Source organism: Neltuma alba, unplaced genomic scaffold (assembly GCF_004799145.2).
Source record: "Neltuma alba isolate B1F8T4 unplaced genomic scaffold, ASM479914v2 tig00001552_pilon, whole genome shotgun sequence".
Taxonomy (NCBI): Eukaryota; Viridiplantae; Streptophyta; class Magnoliopsida; order Fabales; family Fabaceae; genus Neltuma; species Neltuma alba.
This window is the reverse complement of record NW_021632508.1, coordinates 88,823-108,319: the sequence shown is the minus strand read 5'-3', so window position 1 is coordinate 108,319 and position 19,497 is coordinate 88,823. Positions and strand designations below refer to the sequence as shown.

Genomic DNA, 19,497 nt, shown 5'->3' with positions numbered 1-19,497 from the left:
TTTTTTTTTTTTAAAAACCCATAATTTTTTAATTAAATTACAAATTTTTATAATCTAAATTCAAATTGTTATATATTTTCATAAAGTTATATGATTAAATTATCCCAAAACTTACAAATATGAAGATACAATAATACCGCACATAATTATTCGATCCGTATAAAAATTATATAATAAAAAATTGACAAATTGAACATCAAATCATGTTATTGACATAAAAAAGAATATATGAAAAATAAGTTCAAAACGATAACTTTTCATTCAAATTGACATAAACAACAAAAAATTGTAATTTTTTTTTTAAAAGAAAAGCAGGCCAACCTAAGGTAGAGCGACCCAAGTTTTTCAGCATGCTTCAAACGGAGCTGCCATCTTGCCAATCTAACTCATATTTTTTCATGGGTCGAATTAGTTTGCGCAAGTCATATCATCAACTTTAGTCATATTAACTAATAAGGTTATGCGTAGTAGAAGGAATTAGCCTCTTATAATATACTCTTCTGTTTCTTAATATATGATCTAATTGTGAAGTTAGTTTTGATTCTAAATATAAGACCTATTTTTATGTCTATCAATTTTTCCAAATCACCCCTATTGATACTCCCTCAACCATAACTAAATATGAGAAGGAATGAGGATATAATGAAGATGATTAAGGTATTTAGGAAAAACATGTCATATTTATTATAGTTAATTAGCTTATAATCTAATTAAATTAGTTAAATAGATCTTATATTAAGGAACCGGATGACTAACAAATTAAGATTTGCATCATTGCTGGATTGTCTTCAATAACAAGATACATGTACTGAGAAAAAAAAAGTCTTAATTTTTTACTTGTGTATCACACAAGTATTGGTTATGTCGTAACGACAAATCATGATTGCAGAACGGAAAGAACAAATGAGTCCAATTTTTTCTTTTAAAAAGTTTAGAAATTTAAAAATAAAAAAGTTAAAAATTATTAAATGCAAATAAGAAATATCAAATATGAACAAAAATTGTCTTTACATTACATATACCCGACTCCATGCGGGCCCACGAGATGAGCAAAGCCCCACTTGCCACTTGCCCCCTTGCCGCCAACCCCTAATAGCTCCTCCTTGACTTTTCGCTCTTCCCACGCGGACTTTATTCTCCCTCCTCTCCGCCGTTTCCTTCTCCGTCAAGTCTTCTTCACAACTCTCTCGCGATTCAACCTCCCCACAATAGCAGAAAATATTGCTTCAATCTCACATGGCTTCTTTGTGGCTTCTCATACACCTCCTTAAATGCATTGATTTTCTTTCATGGTATGTACGTTTGCGTTTATATATTCTTGTATATGATGTCTCCCTTGGTCGATTTCTAAGGATGCGACATTTCTGCTTCTGATCACATTTGATCATTTGTTGTAACTTTTGCCCTTCACATTAGCAGTTCAACGTTCTAAATACTAAACGATCTCTGTGCCTATGGAAAGTTAAAGTGGATCTATTTGACAAGCTTTGTTTCCTTTCACTCTTTATATTACTGACTCTGTGTTGTTTGTATGTATAGGCCCGTTCTTGCTCTGGGTTATCCTCTGTAAGTCTCTCCCTCCCTCTCTCGTTCGCTCAGTGTGTGTGGGTGTGTGTGTGTGTTCTAGTATTTAAAAAAACACTATCAGCTAATGGAGAGTATTAAATAAGCGTTTTAGATATATTCAAATATATTTTTCTATGGAGTTTCTGTCCTGACATGATTACTTTTATTTTTCAGTTTGGTTCGGTCTATCTATTTTCTTTAAACCCAGTCTGCTTAAAAATCTTTCAAGTACTTAATGTATTCTCTAATAAAAGTTATAACATATGGACAGGTTTATCATTTATTGACTTCTGAAGATGCTCATGCTTTTTTGTCGTAATTATACCTGGCAATCCAATAGCATATTCCCAAAAAAAAAAAAAAAAGCACCGACGTTTTCCCTTCGAACCGTTATTTCACTGATAGTTATGCTGTTTTGATTGCTTATGATGGTGGTGTGACGTGGTTGAAGATGTGCTTCCGTCCGAGCAATTGAGAATGATAACAATTCAGACACTCGGAATTTGATCTCTTATTGGATCCTTCTCTCATTGATATACCTCTTCGACTATGCTTTTCTGAAGCTTCTCCAATGGTAAATTCTCTGTTCTGTATCTTTTGCTAAAAAGCTACATACATACAATATAGGGAATGACTAATGACACTTTGGACAAAAGGAACAAACTAATGTCATGAAGCTAATGATCGTTACTTGCGTCCTCATGTTCAATATCAGGTTTCAGTATTGGTATTACATGAAGCTAATGATCGTTGTTTGCCTTGTGATACCGGACTTTGGAAGATCTTCTCATGTATACAATCAGCTCATTCGGTCGTGCATCTACATGAATCCCCGTGTAGCCATAAGAAAATTCAGGAACTGGAAAAGGGTCTTTGTGGAGAAAGAAGACTTTCTAATGCTGGCTGAGAAATATATAACAGAGAATGGAACTGGGGCCTTAGAGAAACTCATTGCTTGCAAGGTAAAAAAAAAAAAAAAACACCACATATATTAGGTGTATACATGGATACGAGTGCAAAGGCTAAAGGTATTCTCTGCTGTAACATAGGGTTAGATGTTTGGTGCATTGTTATTTCATATTTTTTGTGTTAGGTATGACAATAGAAAGTTTTCGAGAAAATCGTACTATTGGTATTTTATATTACAAAAGATAACACAGCTAAAAGTGGTATGATTTGAACGTGTGTCTTTCTATGCCTCTTGTTATTTTGGGAAGTAGCATACTATAACATTGCAGATCCCACCTAAAAATGCTTCAGGAAAGCCAGTTTTTGTGGTCTATATATGCATAATTCTGATTTAATGTATAAATGGGTTGTTTGAATTAAACATTGCCCACCACCAGTCACTCAATTTGCGTACGTGATTTGTAAATCTTGATTACTGAATAGCTGAGGCAATTATTCTTTCCTTCTACTATAGAACACACAGCAAAACCTTGAAGTTGAAGCGAAAAAGGCCGCTCCAACTGCAGAGAAGAATGACACGCAGCAGGTGAATTTTTCATTTGATTCTTGTCACGCATTTATATCCTGTAAAACATAACAGAAAGAGGTGTTTGTAAAATGCTGTCATGTTATGCATCTTATATGTCACTCAAAATTCGAGATGCTTGGGTTAAAATGGTTATATCAAATCCACTCTCAAATGTGTTTTAGGAAAGCAAGGGATGCTCACTTTATTCTATAAATGTGCGGTTTGAGTTCAATTGTACTCAATACCCCGTTCACTTAAATTGCCTAATATCCTTTTCTTATATTGAAGAACACAGCACAAAATCTTGACACGGGAACGGAAAAAACGGTTCGTACCATAGAGAAGAGTGAAGCACAGCAGGTGAATTTCTCATGCAATTCTTCTTGTGTTATTGCCAGTTTTAAACATGAAAGAGATGAAACTTTTTTTTTCCCGGCTGATATTATATCTCTTTTAGTTGACACAAAACCATGAAAGATCGTTTATAATCTTGTGAAGGAGCGTATCTTCCAACCTTATTGTCCTTGCGCAGACAAATAAAGTAAGGCTTCCCTTGGAACAGAAAGACATAAAAGACTTGGAGATGATTGAAAAAGAGGAAATCCCCAATGGCAAGCCAGTAAGATTTCTTATCATTTTCAACTAAAAGAAACAGGGTTGGTTTTCCCTATGGAACCGCTATGTATCTTTTTACTCCAACTCATGCTAAAGCTGGTTATTTGCAAATATATTAGGTTTCTTTATACTTATAGTTGATGGGATTTTTTACCGTCCCTTTGATTGCCTGAAAAATAATAGAAATAAGTGGAAACCAAGTGATAACGAACAGCTAACAAATCTTATTGGGGGGGAAAAACAGGACATGATCAGCTCATGAGTGATTAGCAAAAGGTTTTAAATTCAATGCTCTGCTAAGTACTCTCTAAGTGAGAGAGAAGTCGTGAGGAGTGTGAGTAATTAGCAAGAAGCTTTATAACACTAATGACTTTTGCTAAAATTACATAAACCTTCTTTTTGCTGTCAAAATTTACACACATTTTCCCTGAAACAGAGAGTGAATTATATAGATTTTTCTTGGATTTATTGATGTTACATGAACCTCTAATTTATTTTCAAAATGTGCAAAAACCCTTTCAAAGGAGAAGAGACCTTTATATAATTTTTGCAAAAATTAGAGCTCAAGAGCTTTGTGTGTTTTATCTTTTTATTTTATTTAGTTTTTAAGAGAAGTCTATATAGATTTTGGAATGAGAAGAAAAGTCTATACAATTAACTACAGCAAAACTAGGGAGGCTGTGTAATTCACTCTTGTGTATGTGTATCTAGCTTAAAAAGTGTACTTGGTGATGAATTTCTTTTTTCTTGTACGCATGAGTAACCAACGCTCAGTTTAAAAACTACAACGAGAAAAGGCTGAGGTTTCACTTGATTCATTTTTTTTACTTCCTGAGAAGTTAACTTCCCCATAAGTATATTTAATGCATAGAAAACCAAACCTTTAGCATGCGGAAGGGTTGAACACAGTGAACCTCATAAGGGAATGTTTGTGATAATCCATATCGGTCCATTTGTCAATGGATTTGTATGCGTCAAGTGTTGTAGACATTTCCTTACTTGGGTTCACTGTGTTCAACCCTTCTACACATCAGATGTTTGATTTTCCGCACCACTATGATTACAGCCCTTTCACACTTCCTAGCCCAGGAAGTATACTTATTCGCTTAAAATGTGTTTGCTTTCTATCTTATCAGTTTGTTTGTTTCTTTTTTTCCCCTCCAGATCTTCACCTTTATGCCACAGACTAATACAGCGTTGTGCAGCCCCAGATCAAATAAGATCTCCTTATCTAACATATCAAAAACTGAAGGAATGGTGGCAAAATACACAGAAGGTCGAGCATCTCCTCATATTTCTTCATCTAATGAATTTCAGAAAGAGTGGACTTGTGCCATATGCCAGGTGAGAACAACTTCCGAGGCTGACTTGAATTGTCACTTGCACGGGAGGTTGCATAAGGCTGCGTGCGAAGCACTGAAAGCGAAAAAACCAGTCTGTTGCTGTGGAAGTTTCTGTGAAGAAAAATGAGACGTCAGGTGGAGAACCAGAGAAGATGATCAATACTTCGAATTCATCAGAACAGAAGATCACAACCTGTCATCATCCAAAAATAGAGCAGAAGAATGTTAAAACTGTAAATGTGCGAAAATATTGTTATAGGCCAAAGAGGACGATAGATCAAGAAAACACGGGCAAAATTGTTCATGTCATTCCCAAGGTGCAAGAATTGCAGAACTCTGAAACACCAGTACTTAAGTTTAAGTGAACAACTCCAGATTCAGATATGATATGTGCGGTGTAAATTGCAGTAGGGAAGTTGACATTACTTCTCACTTGAAGGGTAGGAGGTTCAGTTTGGTCCTAGTTAGTCAACGAGTCATCTGCTTCAGATTTCTGCCTTTTGCTGTAAGTACCGATGTTGAGGTTATATAGGTCTGCCCATAGACATTGTGTGAAGATTGAAAGTACATGTTACATGGGATTATGTTCTCATTATAACATCTACCTTAAAAACACGCCTCTCATTTTCTTTTTCTCTTTCTTTAGGCCTGCATGTCCCTCATGTTGTTTCTATTTTAACTAGAGCATCAAACAGTGAGAAGACTAGAACTAATTTCGTAGCTAGACATATTATGACTTTTTTCAAAAAAACTTTTACCGTAATAAAATGTATATATAGTATGAAAATCCGAACATGCTATGCTATTTATGAACTATGAATAGTATCACTTATTTTTCAGGCTCTATATAATATATTATCTCAAACAACAACAATATCAAGAAGCCTTATTTTATTAGGTGAGATTGAAAATATAAATATAATAATTCTTTTAATAGTCCTCTTGTAATATTAATTATTTTTACGGTTGCTTTCAACTATAGACATGCAAAAAAAATTCAGAATTATATGAGGTGAAAATATGGAACCAGATTCTCTCCACTCCACTGCCTCAGGGTCCATTTCTCCTTCGCTGCCTAATCCGCGCCATTCCCTACAAGAAAGTGAGTTCTTCTCCATCAGAACTTTTATTGAATGGTATGGATTAGGCAGTGGAATGTAAGTGAGCCATAAAACAACGAAGAGAATCCAATTCCGTGAAAATACCATTTTCTTTCTTGAAGGGACCAGTCTACCGGCTAAGAACCCCACAACGTGAAAATCAGAATGTTTTTTTTTTTTTGAACTTTTTCACCACAGAAATACCCCGTGTCATTATTAGCACCTCTTTAAAGAAAGTTTCTTCCCCTACAACTTTTTAATTTATAAAGCTTTAGTGGCATTGGCTATTGATCTGTTGTAGCCTTTTTTTATAAACAAAAAAATGGCAAGCTGCTTTAAGGTTTTTCTATTAAAAAACACATGCCCATTAAATTAAGAAAACATTTTATTGACCAAATATGTTTTTTTTTTTTTTGCCGACTGACCAAATATGTTTTTCTACAAGACTTGTCACCGATTTTCTCATTAAATATTTCAGATAGAGTTAAATCGCCGAATAAGAAGGGTAAGGTTATATAACAGCTTTTAAAATCGTATGGATTTTAGGCATAGCTATAACTCCTCTTTAAAAGGTGAGGTGAGCCGTTACACATCATCTTACCTAACCCAAACTCACCATCACACTCTTCTTTTTAAAACTTTTCAAAACTCAACTATTATATCTTTCTCCCCTGTTCATGTTTTCTGATGTCTCTGTCTAGCCTCACAACTTTAACAAGGGTTTTTGTTGGAAGTTTTTTTTTTTTAAAAAAAGAAAGAAAGATAGGTATTAACGGCTTAATGTTAGCCTACAAGGCAATTTTGCTTTGTTAAAAGTTGATCATAAACCTGTTTCTCTATAGAAAGTACTCAAATACAGCGATTAAATATGACACCAGAAAAGTATTCAAATAGATCCAAGACGAGTTGGTACGAACATTACAAGACAAGATATATAGAGTGCTTAAAGGAAAATTTGAAGTGCTATCCACATCCTGTACGAGTATTACAAATGCAAAGATGAACATCTTACTTGGCAACAAAATGAAAATACTACAAAGGGCTAAGACAAAAAGGGTGGCTGACTATTGGAATGTAGTGAAGCAACAAAATCCTGAGTCAAGACCCTGAAAATTGGTATCATAATCTCCAACAAGAGAAATTTTTAATTCACAGATTTACATTAAGAAATCAACTAAATGTAAATCAACTATGTCCATTAGAGATGTAAATTAATTTCTCGCGTTTAAGAACTAAATCGAACCAAACTGAAACAATCCGATGTTTGCAAAGCATTGTCAGTTATCATCGTACAAGCATAAGATCCTTGAAATGCTTCACATTCACAATATTAAACTATCAAGTAGCAAATTTGAACGCTAAGGTTAATCCATAATCACAGATAAATAAGAGAAGAGACTATACACGTGTGTATCAGCCTTTGATATTATTAAAATTAGATTTATGGATAACAAGTTAATTACAAATATACAATTTTGAAACAAAAGCGTATTAGAAGGGGAAAAACACGCGTGAAAGCGTTTCTGCAGAGCAAATTAGCAACGTTCAGAACTTACAATGTCTTCCTGTGAATCCATTTCAAGAGAGCTAATTAGTGAATCTGAACCATTTGGATCATCATCACCATCCTCAGCAGAAAGATCCAAAAAGTCCCCACAGTCATGGATCCTGTCCAGTTGATCTATTTCATCTTCACTTATAAGTTGGCTCAGTTTCTCCCTATAAATCCTCAATCGATCTTGTGACAGAACCCTCTCGGATTCCTGTTCCTTAATGATCAAACGCAGTGATTCAATGACATTTTGATCATACTCTTGTTTCTGCTCAACCACTCTACGGTATTGATTGGATTGGATCTCCACTGAACTCTTCTCACTCTGAAGACGAAGAATCATGGCCATAGCTTCATCTGCTGCTGAGGATGATGCTGTTCTTTCCTTTTCAAGTTCTGCATAGGCTGTAATTGCTCGCTGCCTTTCAATCTTCACCAACTTCCTCAGAATCATTACGTCGAACACATCATCTTCATCAAGAACTTCTTTATCATGATCACCCTTCTCTTCCCCAAAACCCGTGGGACTAACATCGCCGTTAAGATTATCTTTATCTTCCCCAACGCAAAAGTTGCTTTTGTTCGATGAGTTTGGATTCTGAGAGGATTTCAATGGGCTACACTTGAGAGACAGAATCTTAGAGTCAAATTCCTCACCAACGCTATTTTCCAGAGGAAATCGATTTCTGGTTTTTCCTCCGAATTCAAAAAGATAGCGAATCAAACCCCCAGAATGCCAACCGAGATGTAGGATCTTCATACAGAACCCGAAAATCAAAATCATCCCAAAAACATTGAACACCCGAGAGAAGGACCCGAGAAGCAAAAACCCACATCCAATCTCACTGACCTGAGCAAAGAACTTCAAAGTGGAAGAAAAATCCATAACAAACAACCCCAGAAAAATCCGAAGAAACCTGTGGTACAACTCGAGAACAGAGTAAGTAACAAACAACAGACAAAAACGACCCAGAGTCTGCATCTAGGGGTGAAAGATTTTGACAGAACACCCAATCTTAGCGTTAAAGAAAGAATGTAAGCGAAAAGAAGCAATTGCTAAGAAGTGAAAAAAAGGGACAAGGGCATATAGTGATTGTGATTTTGCCTAGCGTTGTCACAACTCACAACCATAAAAGAAAGACAAAAATGAAACTTCACAGGCGTAGAAGAAGACTGAAACTAACCATGTAAATCGGAATCACAACTCACACGGGAAGACAAATAGAAAGAGGACAGAGCCCTCGCAGTGAAGAAAACGGGATCTGGAGGCGGAAGGGAAGTAAGAAGACCAGCAATAGAAATAGTGGGTGGGTCCATCATCGGTTACGAGGAGTCATGCCTCGGATGAACCATTTCATGGATTCGGTACCGTTGTCACCATTTACCAATTATACTCCATGTTCATAATATCATAAATTAATTAACTGTTTTCACGTATAAAAATAATAATAATTTAGCACCATAAAATATTTTGTAACACATTTAGTACCGCATAATATTTTTTAGGTACATGTAACACTTTAAAATATTTTTTTGGTCATGGTGCTGATGCACCAAGAAATATTTTTGGGTGCTAAACGCACCTAGAAAAATATCTTGAAGTGTTAGATATATCAAAAAATACTTTATAGTGCTAAACACAACCAAAAAAATACTTCAAGTTGTTGGATATACTACAAAATATTTTAGAGAGCTAGGTGCATCTAAGAAAATATTTTACGACGCTGGATGCACTTTAATCCTTAAATTTATTGTAAATGATAGAGTTTTTCTATTTTACTCCTAAAAAATGATATGCTTCTTCAGTCCTCAATATAGAACTTAATTCTTGAGTTTGTTTTGATCCTAAATATAAGACTCATTTTTCATATTTATCAGTTTTCTTTAAATTACCTCTATGAATACTCCTTTAACCATAATTAAGTAGAAGAGGGAGAGGATGTATTAAAAAAGATGATTATGGTGTTTTAGGAAAAATATGTCACTTTTTTTATAAATTAGCTAACTTATCTAACTTCCTTAATCTAATCAAATTAGTTAATAGGTTTTATATTAAGGATCGAAGGAGTAATTGCTTTTAACATTACACTTTTGTTATTTTCTCATCTCTCTCCTTTATTTAATAGGGGTGAGAGTGAAAAACATTAATTATCTTAACACCATCTTATATTTTGGATCATGATTTTCTTCTAACAAATGTCTTATATTATGAACCACACGAAACACTACACAACATAAATTAAATTAAAATATGAATACTAGTACTTTAAGATAATGTACCTAATTTTATTTTCCTGATGTATACAGCAATTTGATTTTATTTTTTTGGTGCATTAAGTATCCTAATTTTATTTCTAATACGTTTAGTACTCTAAAGATTATGTACTAAATGTGACTAGAAAAATAACATTGGAGTACTGAGTACTCTAAAAAAATACGATCATAATGCTAGATGTATCATATAAAAAAAATTAGGATGATAGATACACTTAAAAAATAAGATTAATGTGTTGGATATATATATATATATATATATATATATTTTCGCTGCACATGTGTAAGGTGAATAAATCTGGGGAAAAAATGCAGCAAGTATTAGGAATTCCTTAAAATCACAATAGAGAAAAAAAATAGAAATTAAGATTCATACATATTTCCTTTACCAAGGAGTTAAGATTCATAAATAATTGAGATGAAGTCAACTAACTATTAGTGGATCTAAGTCTAACATATAAAATTTATTTTATATAATTTCAACTATCCGAATTTAATCTAAATGATTTAATTCCGTGATCATGAGATTCATTTTTTTCCCCCAAAAAAATGATGGCATGGGAAGTATAGAAGCAAATACTACCAGGATACAGGAGGAGGACTTAATTGGATGCACACAAGAATTGGTTATTTGGTGAGGAAGGTACGTCCCGTTGGGTGACGTTGGCCAAATGAAACTTATTGACACAACGCTAAGGTCTCCCTCATGATCTAAAAACAAAACACCTAACGCTTGATCTACTAAGACCTATCTCTACGGGAACGGGAGCATGACAAGCAAGTTTTTTTTTTTTCCCTAGCCCAATAGGTAGAAATCTCCCAGCTCTACTATACTGTGATGATGCCTCTCCCAGTGTCGCAACTGGAGTCACAATAAAGTGGTACTCTCCAAGATTGAACCCTTCCCTTGGTGATGACGCGGCCATCCATCCTCACGCTTCATTATTATATTTGTGATTGTGTTCACTAAATAAATTTGTATCTACCACAACATTAATATGTCAAATATGACCTCCCTTGGAAAAAATTAAATACAGAAATTATTATCAACCCATCAATAAAAGTTTCCAATGACCACATGATGCTTATCTGTATCTTGTTTTTCTTTCATGCGAGTTTATAACCAAATAATAATATTTTAAAAATAAGACATATGATCATATGTGATTAAAAAATTCAGGCAAAAATAATATGTGATTAAAATGCTTGATATAATGAATATAAAAAGTTTAATCCAACTATGGTTTTTATATTATTATCATCATCAAATTGCTAGGTAATAATAAGAATAATATTGTTCTTAAATTCTAATAATAATGTTGTCCAGAAAAAGTACTAGTGGTAATAATAAACTAAATCTTCTATGAAGAGGATTATGGAAAAAAAATCAATCAACTTGGTGGCTGGCACGCATAAAATGATAAAAAGGTGTCTGGCAAAAAAAAAAGAAATAGTATATTACTAAGCACATTACTATTTATTTTTGCAGGGGGAAAAAACTACTATTTATTTTATTTTAATAGTTTATTTGTATCCTAACGGCTACATTTGATCACCACAGAGAACATTCTCCCGTTTGCTGGCACCAACGGCAAGTCGGCAACAAAAGCAAGTCGCATATGCATAGTCTTCCCAGCGAAATAATAAAAAATGTCAAGCAGAGAAGAGTTGATCCAGTCAGTAAGAAATTGGTTCATAACTTATGAGATAATAAATCCGAATCTAATTACTAAGGCAAAGATTTTGTTAGTGAACAATCTGTAAGTACCTATATAAGCATTCTTTGAGCTTAGATACATGCCGTGACTCTGATAAGTCCTCAAAATTCAACTTGTCGGAATTTTTTGCATTAAAAAAAATAAAGAAGGAAGAATTACTATAAAATCCTAACAAATATATATTCACTAAAAAGTACTCTTGATTTTTTTTTATAACATCCCGAAATTTGCATTAATATTTTTTGATAAAATCCCAAGATGTATTTATAATAATCAACAACTGGGCAACATATAATGATAATTTCAAAATGAATAACAAGTTTTAACAACTTACTTGTTATTAAGACTTTTTGATAATTATATTCTTTTCTTGAAATGTCATGATCATTTTCTCAACAAAGGACTCATTTCTTCTGTTTCTAATTTTCTATATGAAAAAATGACAAAAACTACTTGTTGAATTTCAAAATAACATATAAGTGATTTTAATAGATTTTGATTTGTCAAAACTATTACAGCAGTAGTCAAAATCATTACAAGAATAGCTAACATAACTTATTTGTCTTTTTAAAATTTAACAAGTATTTTTTCTGTCATTTTTTTCCTTTCAATAAAAATAATTTGAATATGCGAATAGTAAAAGAGATGGGGAAATATTTTGTCAAATTATACTATAAAATATGTTTTTATATTTAGAATTAAAAGAATATTTTATATGGCTATGCATTTTCACTTTGCAAATTCATGGCAAAAGATTCAGTGCCGTGCCAATATAATCCATAGTTCGAGAAAAATGAATTAATTCTTTTTAGGTCGGATCCTTTGGGGTATTAACACTGTTTCTTAACTGTAATGCAACCCTCTTGCTGGTTTTCACCTTCTTTTTTTTTACTCCATTTATCTCTTATTATAAAATCTAATTAACTAAAAGCAATGCATACGTAGGAAATGAACTTTTTTAAAAAAGAAACATATCCTTATTTATAAGTCGGCAAATGAGAGAAACTAATACTGAGAAAAATGATAAAAATATATATGAAAAAATTAATTAAAAATAAATTTAAGAAAAATGTATTTAATATTTAAACAATTTTAAAAAAGCAGAGGGATTAAAAATTTGAATTTGATAGGAATGGAGGGATTTACAAATGAGTACAGTTTTAATTACAAATTATTGAGAAAATCATTCTGTAGGTATTTATAGTTTTCTTCAATTTTTAATTTCGTGCTTGTGTGTTTTTCTTTTCTAACTAAAACTCTAATTTTATTCTGTTAGCACTATTAGCTTCTGTAATTTTGCTCTATTAATATCATTATCCCCTATGCTAACTGAGCAAAATTACAATGTTTAATTACGAGAAAAAAATGCATAGATATCAAATTAAAAATTGAGAAAAAACTATAAGTACCTACAAAATGATTTTTCCTATCAATAATAATGTATAAATAATGTCTAACAACAAAACAAAGTACTAGTAATAATAATAACGTCCTTAAAAAATCCAGTCCCACTTCTCACGCACTGAATGATCAGAACATGAGGATGCTCAGAATACGGAAGGATAACATAGTTACCTCCTAAAATATTATTTTAATTATAATTAGATTTTTAAAAAATTCACTGAAATGAAAAATGAGTGAGGTGCAAACATAAATTTATAAGACAATTTCAAGCATAGAAATGACGTATGAGACTTATTAAATACTTTTTGTAGTAAGTTAAGATTCTCGTATTTACAAATTTTTAAATTAATTTTTTATATTACAACTCAAGCACATATTATATTATTTATAAATAATTTAAACTCATAATCTCATGCTTAATTTATATTTGTAACTTATTAGTTAGCAAAATTTTTGTAGACTTAAGAGCCCTTTTCACAATAATAACACTCAGGTTTAAAAAAATTGGTGAAAAGTACATTATAGATATAAATTTATGGAGTTGTAAATATGGGAGCCGTGAATGCAAATCTGGCATGTAAATATTATCCCACAATGGTTTATAATTAACATTTCCATCCTTATTTTTTAACTTTTTTTTTTTAAAAACCCAATTATCATTAAATTAATCTTTTATGATCTAACTCCATTCCTAATTCCCAGTCACTATCATACAGTATTGATTTGCCTCATCAAGAATCAGTACCGGCTTCTTCGGTATCCTTAAGTATAAATTAGCTAGATATACTATCTTTGTATAGGCATAAAATTTGACAATAATGCAACTTATTATAAATTTTATTTGTTCATATGTTAATAGTATATTAATAATTAGATTATGAAATATCGTAACTCAAAAATATTAAATATTCAACTTCTTTTTTAAAAAAATAAAATGAATATCCAATTTCTATGTACGGATTATTGAACAAATGTTCTTTTGTGGGCCCAAATCTATTATGGGCCTGAACATTTGGCCCAAAAGGAGGCCTCAAGAGAAGATAACATAGTCTTAGTGGTGGGAGGGAGATACATAGGAACAGGCATGATCGAAGGAGTCAACGGCAGATCAGCCTCAAACTTCAGAACCTTAGTGCCCGTTTGAATTAGCGATTGAAAAATCAGCTTATAAAAAAAGTAGCTTATGAAAAAGTGAAGTTGGTAAAAGTTAAATTGAATATGCTGAATTGTATTTGGATTGGAGTTTAGAAAAGTTAGTTTGTAAAAGTGAGATTGGTAAAAGCTTATTTGGATTATAGTTAAGTGAAAATAAGTTTGGTTGAAAAATTACTAAAATGGGTATGATTTTTAATAAATAATGAAACATAAAAAAAATTGATTTCACATAATATAATGAAATTAAAATAATTTAATATGAAGAAACCAAATTTAATGAGTGAATTAAAATTTAAAATTTTAAAGAAATCATAAAAAATATTTTAAATATAAATTGAAACATAAGAAAAAGAATTAAGATAATATAATGAAGAAGTGAAATTTAATGACTGAATTAAAATGGAGAGAAACCATAAAAAATATTTTGAGTATAAAATAAAACATGATAAAAAAAAAATGAAAGCTGGTGGGACTTGCGGGTGAAAAAGAAAGGACCTGACACGCACATTTGGTAAGCTCCTGACACGCACATTTGGTAAAAGCTCTTCTCAAATATGATCAGCCCAGCTTAAATTATAATATAAGCTGCTTTTGGGTAAGCAAACGCTGACCCAAACAAAGCCTTAATCACTTCCCTCACATTCGGCCTCATCATATGCTCCGGATACGTACACCATAGCCCAGCCACCAACATTCTCTCCATCTCCTTCTCCTCGTACTCCCCGACAAGGCTCCGATCCCCTGCTTCGCCCACCTTCCCCTCACCGTACAACCCCCACACCCACTCCACCACCGATATCACCGTCGTCGTCCCGCCACTCTCCGTCGTCTTGTCCTCAACTTCCACCGCCTTCCTTCCAGTCGCCATCTCCAGCAGCACCACCCCGAAGCTGTATATGTCAGATTCTTTATATGTCTTCCCTGTGAATACATATTCTGGTGCGATGTATCCTTGTTGCTCCTGCGACTAGGGTTGTTCTAGAACCTTTCTCGTGAGATACTAAACGAGCTAGCCCGAAGTCCCCTAGCGTCGCGTTGAAGCTTGAATCCAACATCACATTGCTTGATTTTATGTCTCTGTCAAGAACACATTGTGACCATTCTTCGTGGAGATACAGTAAGGCTGAGGCTAATCCTAGGGCTATATTGTACCTCGTCTGCCATGTCAGTTTACTAGGTTTTGGTCTGTTGCTGCAGAGGTAGGAATCTAAGCTTCCGTTTGGCATGTACTCGTACACGAGGAGGAGGTCATTCTTCTTGTGGCACCACCCTAAAAGTTGCACCAAGTTTCTGTGCCTCAGTTGGCTGATGATTTTTACTTCTGTTGAATATTCTTTTATACCTTGTGCTGAGTCTCTTGATATTCTCTTAATGGCCACGTGGGAGTTTGATTCTTTTAAGTAGCCTTTGTATACTGCTCCGAATCCGCTTTGTCCTAGCTTTTTGGACTCTGAGAAATTGTGGGTCGCTGCTTTTAGGGCATTATAGCAAAAGCTCTTAGGTCCTGTTCCTTTATTAAACTCGTCGTCCACGTTGTGAATATCATAAACTGATCCTTTTCCTTTTGATTCTTTTCTGGCTCTGATTCTTCTCCACAGAAGAACACTTGAGAAAGTGGAAGAGAAGCCTATGGCAGATCCTAGCCCCACGAATAACAAAATCTTCCTTGTTCTCCTTTGTGGGTTGGGATTGGAATCTTGTTTCTCATCATCATTGAAATCTAGGGTTGAGTTAAACGACCATGACTGAAGAATATGAACCTCAAATAAATTACCTGTGGCAGCGGAGAACCCGAGAATAACTGATTCCGGTAAATAATCTCTCAGGTCAACCTTGTAAGAGAAGCTATTCTCATCACCGGCGGTGCTGCTTCTACGGTTGTTTCCAGCGGTAAAAGAAACGGTGAGATTGAGAGTACTAGAATCGTAATTCACACTACAGTTGTAACTCTTCCTTTTCAAAATATGCGGGAACCACGGCCGAGTTTGCACGGACTTCATAGAATTGATGTTAATGCCCACGTGGATCACATCTGGGTCCCAGCAATTGTGCCAGGTGTCAAACTCGACGACGACGAAGGGGTATTTTGTGGAGCTGAGGACGAGGTCTTCGTCGGCGCCGTCGATAATGCCGAGGCCGCCGCCGTGGGTGACGTTGGTGAGAGGCGGGAGGTCAGGATGAGCAAGGAAGAAGGAGAGGCCGTCGGCGAAAACGGCCCGGTCGGAGTAGATGACGAAGGTGAAGGTGGTGGCGAAGTCAGTGAGGGTCCTGGACGGAGTAGCGGCGTCCCAAAGGCGCACCGGCGGGGGCCACGTCACTCGTCCGACGCTTTTCTTGTAAATTCGGTCCCTTGAGTTTGCTGTAACTTGGATTTCTGAACGCGTGACTTGGGCTTCTCCTTCTCTCTTCAAATCTCCTTCCTTGAATCCATTGAAGTCGAAGGAGAATGGATTTACTAGAGGGATTATTGTCTGCAGAAGCAGGAGGAGGAGGAAGAAGAAGGAGAATGCTGGCCCGTGAAGACCTGTGTGAGAGTGAAAAGAAGCCATTTCTCTTGAGTTAAATGAGTAAGTGAGATAGTTTTAATCCATACGTCCAGTGTGATGAAGTACTCCAAAGCAATAGTTTTTGGAACTTCTCTTATCTGGGTGTTTAATTGGCTGATGGGTTTTGTGGTAGTTTCTTTTTGTTTTTCACGGTTGATGTTTTGTTGGGAACTAGGTTCAGCGGCGTCCCCGGGTGATGAAAAAGCTTCCTTCCTCCGCGACAAGTAACAATATTAATATATTGGCCGGCAGCATTTTGATTTGTGAGCTGTACGAAGTTGTGTTAGTCAAATGAGTTTAAGTAGTGGACTCTTCGACCCCCCGGCCAGAACAATGGTACAATATCCAACCTAAATATATATCTATATGGGCAATATTGAGCATTGGCATTTCATACGTATAGTCTTTGCCCTTTGGCGTGTTATACGCCTGTAAATAAGTCAACGGATATTGCACTGATAAATAACAAAGTGATTTTATTATGTAGACACACATACTTTCTTAAAAATACTACGCCTGTTCTCATGCCTTGTAAGGCATTTGAAAAATGAGACGTACTACCTTCTGTACTTAATATAAACATTAATAGGCTAATTCGAGTATACTAAAAAAATTAGTTAAGTTAGTTATTTGTAATAAATATGTGTTGTTTTTCCTAAAATATCTTTCCTATTTAAGTGCATTGACTAGAACTACTATTATTACAAAGACTACCTTGAAAAAAAAAAGAATAAATATGAGAGACAGAGTGAACTGATGTCTTATATTTAAAACCAAAATAAAAGTCAAATGAGCTTTTATATTAAGAATCGGAGGTAGTGTTAATTTTTTTTTTTTTACCTTTAACGAGATGCATTACCGATACTATATGAATAATACAATTTGTATAGATTTCACGTTTTGCATAAATTTATGAGTTTCATCTTTGTCAGGGTACCAAGTGCTATGTATGCATAATTAAGGTGCTAGTAACTCTGGCAAAACTAAATCACCAAAGTCTTTGTCAAGTTGTTAGGCCAAACCATTCAATATGTACAGAATGAGGGATCACTTTTAAATTAAATTATCGAATTAGGATACAAAATTGGATTAAACTTCACAGCTCTATATATCCATCGTGAGTTAAGAGATGGAGTAATTAAACATAAATTATTATTAAACAATGCCCTTAGATTTGGTCGTCTATTACTGGGTTGTCTCATTAACCTTCAAACCTTGGGCCTCAAAACTACAATATGGGCCCAAACCCGGCCTCATTATTTTAGATTCGCTTTGATCTTGATTAAAAAAAATAATGAAATTATTCTCCCGTGAACAATTTTGTTAGCCAGGCTTAGATCGATGAAATAATATGATTAAGATATTTTTAACTTAATTAGTCCCTAGAAATTTTTTTTTTTGAAGCATCAATTCATAATCACAACTTAAGGGTTATTATATATGTTACACGAGTAGTATAGAAGAAACACATAATTAACTGAATTTAACTTAACATAGGAGTTAGCTAGGAGGGGTTGATAATGATTTCTTGAGGCATAAGATAATGTTTGGCCTTTATCACAAACAAATAAAGCTCCTTTGCTAATTGAAGAAAAAGATGTGGGTTGATTGATTGATTAAATAATTAATTAATTAGGGTTGTTTAGGAAGCAAAGCCAATGGCGACGTTTTCACAGCTTCGCACGCCAGAAGTTGCAGTCTGATAAATAAAATTAAATAAATATATAAAAAATGACATGTTCTGCACACGGTTCCTCCTCGTACGATCAAATCATTAAAAAATTTCTCCATTCATTATATCTTTGAAAGCAAATTTTCATATTTCGGAAATCTGAACCCTTCCTATGCACACCTCGCAGTCACACTCCTATAGCTGTTACTTGTTTTGGGGGATTAGCTCCTTAAATATATATATATATATATATATTTATATATATTCACACAAACACTCTCCTACAATGCTATTTGATTTAAATATGGAAAGGATGGTCAAAAAATATGGTGGAAGACAGATAATGATAAGAAAAAATAAATAAGTCTATGGACCCATTAATCTATTACTTTTTCCCTCTCTCTCTCTCTCAATCTTCTTTATATATATATATATATATTTATACACATATAAAATTTATACAAGATACTAACCCATCTTTGGTATAGGAGTAAGTTGAAAATTCAATTAAATCCTAAACATAAGATTTTATTTTATTTTGTCTCTTATATCTATCTATTCTTTCTTAAAATAGTTCCTATAGTGATTTTATGTATTAAATGTTTTAAAATGATGGTTCCAATACACATAATTAACAAGACTATTTCAAGTAAGATAATACTTATTTATTATAAATAGCTAGCTTAAATAAATTTTTTAATATTCACAAAATAATTATTTAGCTTTTATATTAAAAACAGAAAATAGTATTATTTATTGCAAAGAATAGCATATATCTGGAAATTCGAATCTTTATACAACTCGTATTCACATTGCTCCATTATCAATTCCTATATTTTATATATAATTCATTCCAAATTTATTTATTGCTTTTTCAAGAAAAAAAAAAGGTACTTTGAGTGTATTTGGATTACAAGTAGGTCATCTGTACATCCTCTTATAGGTATTACCTCTGCCACCTTCAATACACAAATTGAACAGTGGATGTTAATTAGTTTGGACTCATAACGAGTCTGAGAAAAGTTGTTCACCTAAAAAAACAAAGAAATTAAAAATTGTGAGATTGAATGTACGA

The 19,497-nt window shown here is 33.6% G+C and overlaps 2 protein-coding genes and 1 pseudogene across 2 annotated transcripts; 1 reads left to right on the top strand and 2 right to left on the bottom strand.

The window, feature by feature from the left end:
* Window positions 1–1,152: 1,152 nt before the first annotated feature.
* On the top strand, window positions 1,153–5,128 carry LOC114758945 (uncharacterized). The gene is made up of 8 exons (XM_028948051.1): window positions 1,153–1,292; window positions 1,540–1,566; window positions 2,018–2,140; window positions 2,282–2,528; window positions 2,990–3,061; window positions 3,332–3,403; window positions 3,576–3,662; window positions 4,823–5,128. The coding sequence occupies exons 1-8, from the start codon at window positions 1,237–1,239 to the stop codon at window positions 5,126–5,128; spliced, it is 990 nt and encodes a 329-aa protein (XP_028803884.1). The 5' UTR covers window positions 1,153–1,236.
* Window positions 5,129–7,487: 2,359 nt separating this feature from the next.
* On the bottom strand, window positions 7,488–8,880 carry LOC114758986 (protein FLOURY 1-like). The gene has a single exon (XM_028948083.1). It carries the CDS (start codon window positions 8,633–8,635, stop codon window positions 7,637–7,639), a length of 999 nt encoding a protein of 332 aa, XP_028803916.1. The 5' UTR covers window positions 8,636–8,880; the 3' UTR covers window positions 7,488–7,636.
* Window positions 8,881–14,045: 5,165 nt separating this feature from the next.
* Window positions 14,046–16,753, bottom strand: LOC114758934 (L-type lectin-domain containing receptor kinase IX.1-like; annotated as a pseudogene).
* Between the last annotated feature and the right edge of the window lie 2,744 nt (window positions 16,754–19,497).

Coding starts and splice junctions, on each gene's coding strand:
- LOC114758945 (XM_028948051.1), top strand. CDS start 1,237: ATGGCTTCTTTGTGGCTTCTCATACACCTCCTTAAATGCATTGATTTT. Junction 1,293..1,539: donor TGCATTGATTTTCTTTCATG/GTATGTACGTTT, acceptor TTGTATGTATAG/GCCCGTTCTTGCTCTGGGTT. Junction 3,062..3,331: donor AGAAGAATGACACGCAGCAG/GTGAATTTTTCA, acceptor CTTATATTGAAG/AACACAGCACAAAATCTTGA.
- LOC114758986 (XM_028948083.1), bottom strand. CDS start 8,635: ATGCAGACTCTGGGTCGTTTTTGTCTGTTGTTTGTTACTTACTCTGTT.